Source organism: Sinocyclocheilus rhinocerous, unplaced genomic scaffold (assembly GCF_001515625.1).
Source record: "Sinocyclocheilus rhinocerous isolate Xijiao unplaced genomic scaffold, SAMN03320098_v1.1 scaffold1119, whole genome shotgun sequence".
Classification (NCBI taxonomy): domain Eukaryota; kingdom Metazoa; phylum Chordata; class Actinopteri; order Cypriniformes; family Cyprinidae; genus Sinocyclocheilus; species Sinocyclocheilus rhinocerous.
The window spans coordinates 320,999-331,832 of record NW_015664308.1 but is presented as its reverse complement, the minus strand read 5'-3'; the positions used below and the strand labels follow the sequence as shown (position 1 = coordinate 331,832).

At 36.1% G+C, this 10,834-nt stretch overlaps 1 protein-coding gene across 1 annotated transcript; it reads left to right on the top strand.

Annotated features, from left to right (window-relative positions):
• The first annotated feature begins 488 nt into the window (after window positions 1–488).
• LOC107730056 (HRAS-like suppressor 3) lies at window positions 489–2,983 on the top strand. The gene is made up of 4 exons (XM_016540788.1): window positions 489–638; window positions 1,888–1,984; window positions 2,121–2,389; window positions 2,657–2,983. The coding sequence occupies exons 1-4, from the start codon at window positions 510–512 to the stop codon at window positions 2,813–2,815; spliced, it is 654 nt and encodes a 217-aa protein (XP_016396274.1). The 5' UTR covers window positions 489–509; the 3' UTR covers window positions 2,816–2,983.
• Window positions 2,984–10,834: the final 7,851 nt, after the last annotated feature.

The following is a 10,834-nucleotide window of genomic DNA, read 5'->3' as shown; positions in this document are numbered from 1 at the left end:
TAGACAATGTTGATTTGTGATTAAAAATGTAATTCACTAACCAAAGATGATGCAAAAAAAAAAAATCCCCCTTGAGAAGAGCTGTTCAGAAATGAGGTTAACTGGAGCACTTCAACAGGTGTCCTCCATGTGAGGGTGACAGCGGGAAAAACAGTTTTTGAGGAACATTCAAATGTCAATTGACTTAAAAACAGCACATCATTGACTACCTTAAGGCCGGCCCTTTTAATTACCATATTGCAATTTATTGTATTTTCAGAATAACAAGTAGAAAATAATTGTAGAAACACTGCTTTGCAGCATCGTGACTGTCAGCTAAAGAAGGTCTTTCTCGTCCGTGGTGATGTTTTGCATCCGACACGTGTAAAACAAGATGAACAGCATTGTTTCATTTGTCAGCACTGATGGAACTGTTCTGGAACATTCCACACTCTTAAAGGGCGTGCGCTATCACACTATAAAAGAGCAAACTCACCTTCTCTAAAGCAAAAAAAAAACACACAAAAAAAATGCAAAATATTAAAATAGAAAAAAACCGACGCTCAACACTGTGTAACAAAGTTATTACAACTAATAACTTTAAGGAATCAGAACATTTTAAAGAACCCTCGGCTGTTGCCCCAGGCATTTCAGCCCAGGTGAGTTATTCTGACTTTAATTTGTTTAGGATTATATTAACTTTTAACCTATTAACTGTCACGTAGAGCATATACTGTCTTTTAAAGCACAGATCTGAACGTAAATGCTAATTCATGAACACTTTGGAATACAGACCTAAGAGCTTAAAAAAGTTACAGAAGTTTTTTACGCAAAATGTATATTTTTTTCAAAATTATTTGCACATTTGGAATTTAGAAAAAAAATGTAATTCTCTAATGCAAAGAATACGACAAATAGAATATTTTTGTTAGCTGTGGAAACGTCATGTGATGGGTTTGCATTTAGAAGAAGAACAGGCTGACTGACTTTGATTCCATGAGGACTTTATAGGATTGGCCTATAGTCAGACTACACATGAGCAAACATTTATCAGCTTTTCTATGCTTTTTTGTAATTGCTATGCTCTTATCTTGTCAAAAAAGGCTGTGGGGCAGGAGTTCATCTGACAGTAACTGTAGGGCAGCATACAGAGCTTCAAAGTCAAAGAGAAAGCAGTGTCTTGGTGCCTCGTGCTCCAGGAACTGAGTAAAATATGATGTGTTTTAAGGCTCTGATTGAGTTAGTTTGGATTACAGTGATGTTTAAACAGCATGCTTATGATTTTCTTACACTCCGTATTTTGGTCTTGTTTTAAGTATCCAAACATCCTTAAATCAAGATACTTGTACTACATAAACAAAAATGCCATGACTATTATGTCTTGCTTTCTGATAAATGTATCAAAATGAATTTATGTATAAAACAAGAACAAATATCTGCCAGGGAGGTCAGAAAAATCATCTTGTTTCACCTTTAAATTAACTTTATTTCTCTTACCCCATTGGCACATATGTGTACTTGTTTTAAGCAAAAAAATAAAAAAGGCTTAATTTTAAAATTAGCTTATTGCACATCAAGGGTTTTTTCAGAAAACAATTTAATTATGATAACAGAGAGAATGTTTGAAAGAGTTACAAAAAACTACACAAGTTGTTCTCAAGGCAACAAAAATAGCTTAGCTATAGCTATAACCCGCTTTGAAACAAGTACAGGTACTATATATTTCTTTGTGTACAGTAGCTATTTTTAGGCAAAATGAACAGTTTTACTTTCTTCTTGTTTTTATCTATTCATAAGTGCAAATGGTATTGTGTTATTTTAGATAAACAGTAAATTATATATCTGACAGATTTAAATGGCGCAGTAACTTAATATTAAGCTTGATATTGTCCCCTATATATTATGAAGCTCAAGCCTGGTGACCTCATTGAAATCTTCAGAATCTTCTATCGGCACTGGGTGATGTATTTTGGAGATGGCAAGGTCATTCACAAGGCCCCACCATGTGAGTTATATATATATATATATAATGCTTTTTATATGCATGCTGCCTATTGAGCTGAACTTGTATTGAATCTGAAACATTCCATTGAAGTCTCATGAGTCCTGATTGTTTTACTTGTCCATGTCTTTCTCTGTAGCTGAGCATGCTGATGCCGGGGTCAGCAGTGTGAAGTCAGTACGGCACAACAAGGCCATAGTGAAGAAAGAAAAACTGCTGGATGTAGTTGGCAGTGATGACTACCGGATCCACAATGTCCTAGATAAGCAACATCCGCCACTTCCCATTCCACATATACTACAGAAAGCAGAACGTCTTGTGGGGAAGGTAGTTCCATACAAACTGTTGACACACAACTGCGAGCACTTCGTTACGGGGTTGAGAAACGGAGTACAACAATCCCAGCAGGTACAGTTATTCATCATGACCTTTTATATCAGAATTATACTGTACTCATAATTTGACTATATTAAACACTATATTATATCAAAAGTATTTCAGTTATTTAGATATTAGGTGTGTCTGCCTTTCATATTAATATCACATAATATATTATAATAATTCACAAATACAACAAGTTATAACTAAACGACTAAAACATTAGGATTAAGGACACAAAGGCAACGACTTTTCACACCATGAATTAATACAAATGCTTTCTGTTTATTCTTACAGGTGCATAAAGCTGCGGTTGCTGTTTTTGCTGCCGTATGTTGCTGCATTTGTTTTGCTTTATATTTTAAAAGGCAAAGCAAAGTATACACTCTGCTTGGTTGTTTTTTCCTTTTTTTATCCCTTTTCGTAGTTTTTTATCTGGTTTTCACAATAGCCTAATCACCCATCATTTTTCAGTCTATTTAATCAATGGGATATAGTCCGACGGAGGGAACATATCAATATATGTTCCTTCTTCATTTCCATTGTACTCACTGAAAAAAATGTTCTTCTCCACTTCTCATCTGATGACTAGAAAGCAATCTCATTAAAAACCACTCCTCACCCTCACCCCGGACTCCCTGTCTCTTCATTCCTGATCCAACAGTTGTTTTACAGTCAGTTTGCATGTGCAGTGACTACACTTAAAGGATCTGAGTAGTGATGAAGATGCTTTGATTAAAAATAATGTGCTGGACATTTAACAAACATTTACAGGGAAGTAAAACAATTAAAAGCTATAGTAAAAAAGAAATGCTTGAATGTAACTTAATGAAGTGGGAAGATGTGAGCTACATTTTAAACGTTATTTCAGTTAAATTTCCAATTAAACCAATGACATATGATTTCAAGAGCTAATTCAAGAGAAGGACAGGCAAATAAAATAAAAATACAGCTGTAACATATGGAAGCATATGGGTGGCAATGCAATATGTAAAGTGGCGATGTATTTCTGTATTTAAATTGACATTTTCCCATATGTGCGACAAGCATTAAATTATATAATTTACACTTGCCATTACCTACACTAGTTTTAATATGTAAATTAAAAACATATGTTAACGCTTTATAAGTTGCAATGTTAAATGAAAATGTATTGATTAGCCATGTTTAACATGTTCAAGCAAAAACTGTAGCAAAATGATCATTTAAATGCTGTTTTTTAGACTTAGGGGTAGGACACTTGAGATTGCATTTTCATCATAATTTAATGTAGTGTAAATTTCAGAATGCATCCTGAGCCAAAGGTGCAGCAAAAGGGTGACTTAAATGTCTTTTATTTTGCTTAAATGCATTGACACTTTCACTTAAGACGTTTTAATTGTATTTTCATTAAATAGCTGCGATGAATACAGTTTAAGTCAATGTGGAATTGAAAATGAATTTCAAGATGCACAATAGGTCAATATTGACTATTAACCAAACGCTTTTCCCCTGCCTGAAGACCTGAAGAATTTTGCTACCCTTATGCTTCCATACTGAAAGAATGAAATGTTACAGAGGACATTCTTTATTTTAAGTTGTGTCATCTAGTTTAAGAAGAATATGAGTTTAACGGAATGCACAGTTGATATAAAAAACTGGATGACTAGTAATTTCCTACTGCTAAATTCTGAAACAAACAAACAAACAGAGGTTTTAATTATTGGACCAAAATTCTTGGCAAGTAACAACCGGTGCGTCTCAATCAGCTCCCTAGCTCCCGAGCTCGTGAATCAGTAGATCGTGTACACGAATTCCTCGAATTCCAGAGACATGATTACAGACAACATAGTACAACGTTATCGCTAGAATTAATAAACAACAGGCAGGACCTCATTTTGATATTATTTTTTTATTCTTTTTAAAGACATTGTTCTGTTACATGTTCTTACAACATTTCAGCCGAATATTAATTATAAATGTTAATTAAATGTGTGCATTACCTGTCTAGAAAACTGTTTGTCTTTTCAAATCTTCTATCACATCTCATTATATTTATCAAATTGGCTCGTGTGGTTTATGTTTTGCGCTTATTGTGGGATTTTTCAGGGAGTGAAGGTTCCAGGGCACTGGAAGGATTTCACGATTGAGACAGCCCTTAAAGGGTTAGTTCACCCAAAAACGAAAATTAGCCTGTGTTTTACTCGAATCCAATCGGAGTTATTTAAAAAATTGTCCTGGCTCTTCTAAGCTCTATCATTGCAGTCAGCAGGTGTTTCTGTTCCACAGTCCAAAACACGTTCAATAAAGCATGCGCATCCGTAATAAAACGTCACTCACAATGCTCCGGGGGGTAAATAAAGACCTCCTGTAGCGAATCCATGTGTTTTGTAAGAAAAATATCCATATTTCAAACGTAATAAACACTTCTCTCTTACTTCATCTAATTGTGGTACGAGGAAGGCTTTCTGGCGGATGATGTAGGACATATGCGTTGCGTGATTAGTGACGAATGCGGAGAGAGAACAAAACAAAACACCGGTCACGAATTAAAGGCACAAAACGTAAAGAAAAATGTCAGAGGATTTCGATATAAGCCAAGAGGAGACTGCTTTTCCTTTGCTAAAGTAAGGAAACTTTGCTTCCTTTGCTCCTATAAACAAACTTGTGAGCATATCTCAGAGGATGTCCTGCGTCATCCGCCCAAAACACCTTCCGCATACGACAGTCAGCAGAAGTGAGAGAAAAGTGTTTATTATGCTTGGAATATGGTTATTTTTCTTACAAAACACATGGATTCGCTACAGGAGGCCTTTATTCACCCCCCGGAGCCGTGTGAGACATGTTTTATTACGGATGTGCGTGCTTTATTTAACGTCTCTTGGACTGTTGAACAGAAACACCCGCCCACTACAATAATAGAGCTTAGAAAAGCCAGGACAATTTTTAATATAACTCCGATTGGATTCGTCTGAAAGAAGAAAGTCATATACACCTAGGAAGTCTCGAAGGTGAGTAAAACACAGGGTAATTTTCATTTTTGGGTGAACTAACCCTTTAAAATGGCCAACTCCCTGATCAATGCCGTGACTATTGAACAAGGGAGCTGATTGAGACACACCCACTAACACTTGATGGCTGCTCTGTCAATTCCTCGTCATCAGTTAGGAACCTAGGTGTGATATTTGATTGCAATCTTTCGTTAGAAAGCCACGTTTCTAGCATTTGTAAAACTGCATTTTTCCATCTCAAAAATATATCTAAATTACGACCTATGCTCTCAATGTCAAATGCAGAAATGTTAATTAATGTGTTCATGACCTCAAGGTTAGATTATTGTAATGCTTTATTGGGTGGTTGTTCTGCACGCTTAATAAACAAACTCCAGCTGGTCCAAAATGCAGCAGCTAAAGTTCTTACTAGAACCAGGAAGTATAACCACATTAGCCCGGTTCTGTCAACACTGCACTGGCTCCCTATTAAACATTGTATAGATTTTAAAATCTTGCTTATTACTTATAAAGCCCTGAAGGGTTAATGTATTAAAAGCCCTATAAAGTTCAATGATATTACCATGATAATCTTTGATGTGATTTGTATCACTGTAGTTGCTATGATAGATGAACATGGTTACCATTCAGTATTGTGGCGTATACTATATTACCATTGTATCAGCATCATCACTGTACCATGGTTTCAGATTCAGGTGGACAAACCAGTCTGGAGACATGTTTTTATCTGGGCACTGAATCAAATATGTGCTGGACTTAACAATAGACCCTGTCACCTTATGTTTGGTTTGCACAATCACTAGTGTTTATGAGGATGAGATGGTTCAAACAGGACCTTCACCATCTTCACACATCAGCACTGACTAGAAATGGCAACACAAATCATAAGGGTCCGAAACATGTATGGGCCAAATGATGCAATCACAAGTGCAGTAAGGAGTACCCCAAGGCTCAGTACTAGGACCCTTACTTTTCACGCTTTACATGCTACCCTTGGGAGATATCATCAGGAGACATGGTGTTAGCTCACTGTTATGTTGATGACACTCAGCTCTATATTTCTTCGCGACCCGATGAAACATACCAATTTGCAAAACTAACGGAATGCATAGTTGATATAAAAAAACAGGATAACTAGTAATTTCTTACTGCTAAATTCTGAAAAAACCTCCACACGTAATGACCTAGAACACTGTCTAATACTTGATGGCTGCTCTGTAAATTCTTCGTCATCAGTTAGGAATCTAGGTGTGCTATTTAATAGCAATCTTTCCTTTGAAAGCCACATTTCTAGCATTTGTAAAACTGCATTTTTCCATCTCAAAAATATATCTAAATTACGACCTATGCTCTCAATGTCAAATGCAGAAATGTTAATTCATGCGTTCATGACCTCAAGGTTAGATTATTGTAATACTTTATTGGGTGGTTGTTCTGCACGCTTAAAAAACAAACTCCAGACTGCAGTGACCATCTGATCTGGATACAGACTGGATCTGGTGGCTACGGTGACATCGGAATAAGAAAAAAAAACAGACTAATATTAGCGTAGATGCCATTCTTCTTATGATGTAACAAGTGCATTGTGTGTTATGGGAAGTGTTCCCGGTTCCGGTTGTCCTAATTAATGCAGCCTAACAATCCTTTAACGGATTTGAATGTTAGAAATGTGTTAGTGTGTTATGTGTAAGCCAGGTTAAAGAGATGGGTCTTTAATCTAGATTTAAACTGACAGAGTGTGTCTGCCTCCCGAACAATGTTAGGTAGATTGTTCAAGATTTTGGGCGCTAAATAGGAGAAGGATCTGCTGCCCGCAGTTGATTTTGATATTCTAGTTTTGAGAACACAGCGGACGTGGAGGACTATAATGCAATAAGAGCTCGTTCAAATACTGAGCTGCTAAACCATTAACCCTGGGTCATTCTAAACTCAGGTTAACATGTTTCACTTTCACTGTTCATTTCTTATCCTGGGTTAAGAAAAAATCTTGGATATTCAGGTTTTTAAGTTTTATTCATTAAATATAAATTAGTCATGTGGTTTTGACTGAAAACATGATTCATTCAGGAATAAAATAAAAAGCATATTGTTTTCAACACCTGTCACAACCAGATCTAGGAGTGTGTCTCTACGTGAAAATGCAGCATCACTCCAAGAAACATTTTTCAACATTTCAGAGAAGAGCTTAAGGTTTATAAGAAGAGCAGAATCACAGCCAACAGTGTTAATAGTGTTACTGGAAAAACCATGACAATTTACCTCCCCCACATTTATTAATTTAGCACATACTTTTATCCAAAATTACTTACTAATTAGGAACATTACAAAGCAATAATCATAGTATAAAATGGCAAGTTTAACGTATAAATTAGAATAATACATAAAGCTAGAGTAGAGGTGAAATGCAGAGAAGAAAACATAAGAATTATATGCTTTTAACGTCTTATAAACGAAAAGTCAGTTTGCTGTAAAAAGGCAAGCCTGCTGAGTTTAAGGCACTCCTTCACTTTCATTGTGATAAATTTACAGATAGAAGACAGAAATACTTCAAAAGGCATACTTTTTTCAACTCATTTCTTTAGATGCAAATAAACATGTTGCTACGAGGTAAACATAATTAAGAAAGCAAACATTTCTGCAACACTGATATCATGGAGACGGAGCAAACTCTGTATCCAGATGATTTGCTGGAAGCCAAACCACTCAACAGCTATTTTAGTGCTGCTGTCACACCCTCAAACTGTTGTTTTACACGTATGCAGTATGCAAACAAGCACAGCCGGTATCTACTGGAATGGGGAAAGATGAGAATGTCCAAAACCTTTTGTCAAAATTACCCTTCAGCAACATTTCAAATCAGCACTAAAATCTGACAATAATGATTTCATACATTTAGCTTCTTTTATAATATGTGAATAAAAACCAAAAGGCGATTTTCTCTTTGAACTGTAAAAGCGCTTCATTCCTACAGTGCTGAGCGTGAGGATTTTTCTCCTCTCGCCTCTGTTTACTGCTATTCCACCAATTCTAGTTTGACAAAAACACATCATTCAGGATTTAAACCACAGAATTTTCTGAATGAGTAAATTACATTTTACACGTGATTCTAAATGATGCTAGAAAAATCAGACCTTTATTAAAAATAAGCATTGCATTGTCTTACAAAATAGCAGAAAGTACACAGAATATAATGCAAATGAATTGAGTAAAGTTCTTTAATTCAGGCTGAACAAAGTTGAGAGCACTGTGTAAGTAAATTGTACATATTGTGATGAAACTGACTGGACAGAAAAACTATCCCAGCGTCCAGACTCTTTTCGAACAATCTACATTGAAAGAGGCTAGAAGGATTTTAAGTGATCCGTCTCATGTACTTTATTCCTGCTATGAACAGTTCCTCGTTGTAAACTAAACCGGTTCAATAATTAATTTGTGCCTGTGTCAATTAGATTGTTGAATATGGATTGATGATGCCTGATGCCTTCCTTACTTCTCTGTGTGGAGTGTTTTTTTTTTTTTTTATCTTTGTGGGTGGGTATGGTATTTTTAATATTGTAGGTGTATCAGTTATGTTGAGATGTTGGCTATTGAGTCCACTTCAAATTTCCTTATCAAAGACAATAAAGAATATTTCATTCATTGCATGTGAAATGTAAAGAAAATTAACATGGCTGCTACATGAAAGCATAAAGGATCCTGATGTAGTTCATTTGAGATACTGATTGATATCAGGGAGGCTAAACAAACAGCAGCTGTCATTTGACTCATTGCCCTTTATAGAGGTAGATATCAAAGATACTTGTTTACTTAGATACAGGTAAAAGTCTGATATGTCATCTCTACAGAATTTCTGGCTGCTGATGGGACTGAAGGGTTTGGACGTTTCATCTGACATGAAGGCCTTGATTTCCTCCACAGAAATGCCACCAAAACTCAATGTACCTACAGGCCAATTTGCACATTTATGTCCTCTTTTCAAAACTGTTAAACTTAAGTTCAAAAGCTAACATAATAATTTAACTGTACTGTAAACATGGATCTTATACCATACAGTAGTTACTATCAGTATCATTCTTTCTTCGTGAAGAAATTTTACTAAAGAAATCACTGCATAAATCACTGTATTTTTACTTTTACTTATTTATATATTTGTGCAGTCAGTTCCATTGATCAGACGAATACAGCACAGGACCCATTTAAATCACGGCTCTTAATCAATCAATCAATCAATCGGGATTCTATATTCCTAATGGCACCTTCCAGTTTGCCCTGAACATACTTTTTAAACTTATATCTGTCCAGATATAACAGGTCTCTTCTTCACTCTAATTATTATTATTTTTTCCGTCAGGGCTTGCAAAAGCGATTCATAACACATGGTTAAAAAATTATAAGTGTAAAACATTTCTTTACCCTGGATAATAATGAAGTGCGGTTAAAAACACAATGAGCCGTGGTGTGAAAAGCACTTGTGTGTGTCCTCCAGTGTGCCTAATGAATTCCTTGCACAGCTAAGTGAACAAACATACATACATATCTAGTTAAAAGAAGAAAGCATGTTGAATGTAAATCTGGTGCAGCTGGTTTGACATTGAACCGGCTTTATCATTCCTGTGGTTTAACTGCAGCTCTGAAAATATGATTCATTCAGGGGGAAAAAAAACAACAAACAAAAACCATACAGTAAAGCATATGGAGTTTAACATCTAACACAACTAGATCTACAACATACCGTGCCTAGGAGTGTCTGTCTCTGCTTGAAAATGCAGCATTGTTCCAAAAAACATTTTTCACCATTTCAGAGAAGAGATGAAAGTTTATAAGAGCGAAATCACAACTAAACGGCTGGAAACAAACTAAAGAATATGGGGGTAGAATTGTTGCTTTATTCCAAATAGATTATGATCCACAAATAAATGTAAATAGATCTACAAATATTAAACATATTGACAAATATACAGAATGAGATCCACAAATAAGTCGTAGAGTTTCACAAACATGAATTAAATCCACAAATAAATAAAATGAGATTTGCAAATAAAAAACATATTCACAAATATATTTCAATGTCACAACCACAACTTTGCCTGGCATTCATTTGTGAATCGCGTCCTGTGCATTTGTAGATCACTGCGCGCATTTGTAGATCGCTGCGCGCATTTGTAGATCGCTGCAGCATTTGTAGATCGCTGCAGCATTTGTAGATCACTGCGCGCATTTGTAGATCGCTGCGTGCATTTGTAGATCTCTGCGCGCATTTGTAGATCGCTGCGCGCATTTGTAGATCGCTGCACGCATTTGTAGATCGCTGCAGCATTTGTAGATCGCTGCGTGCATTTGTAGATCTCTGCACGCATTTGTAGATCGCTGCGCGCATTTGTGGATCTCTGCACGCATTTGTGGATCGCTGCGCGCGTTTGTAGATCGCTGCGCGCGTTTGTAGATCGCTGCGCGCATTTGTAGATCGCTGCACGCATTTGTAGAT

Coding starts and splice junctions, on each gene's coding strand:
- LOC107730056 (XM_016540788.1), top strand. CDS start 510: ATGCAAAATATTAAAATAGAAAAAAACCGACGCTCAACACTGTGTAAC. Junction 639..1,887: donor CCCCAGGCATTTCAGCCCAG/GTGAGTTATTCT, acceptor TATATTATGAAG/CTCAAGCCTGGTGACCTCAT. Junction 1,985..2,120: donor CATTCACAAGGCCCCACCAT/GTGAGTTATATA, acceptor CTTTCTCTGTAG/CTGAGCATGCTGATGCCGGG.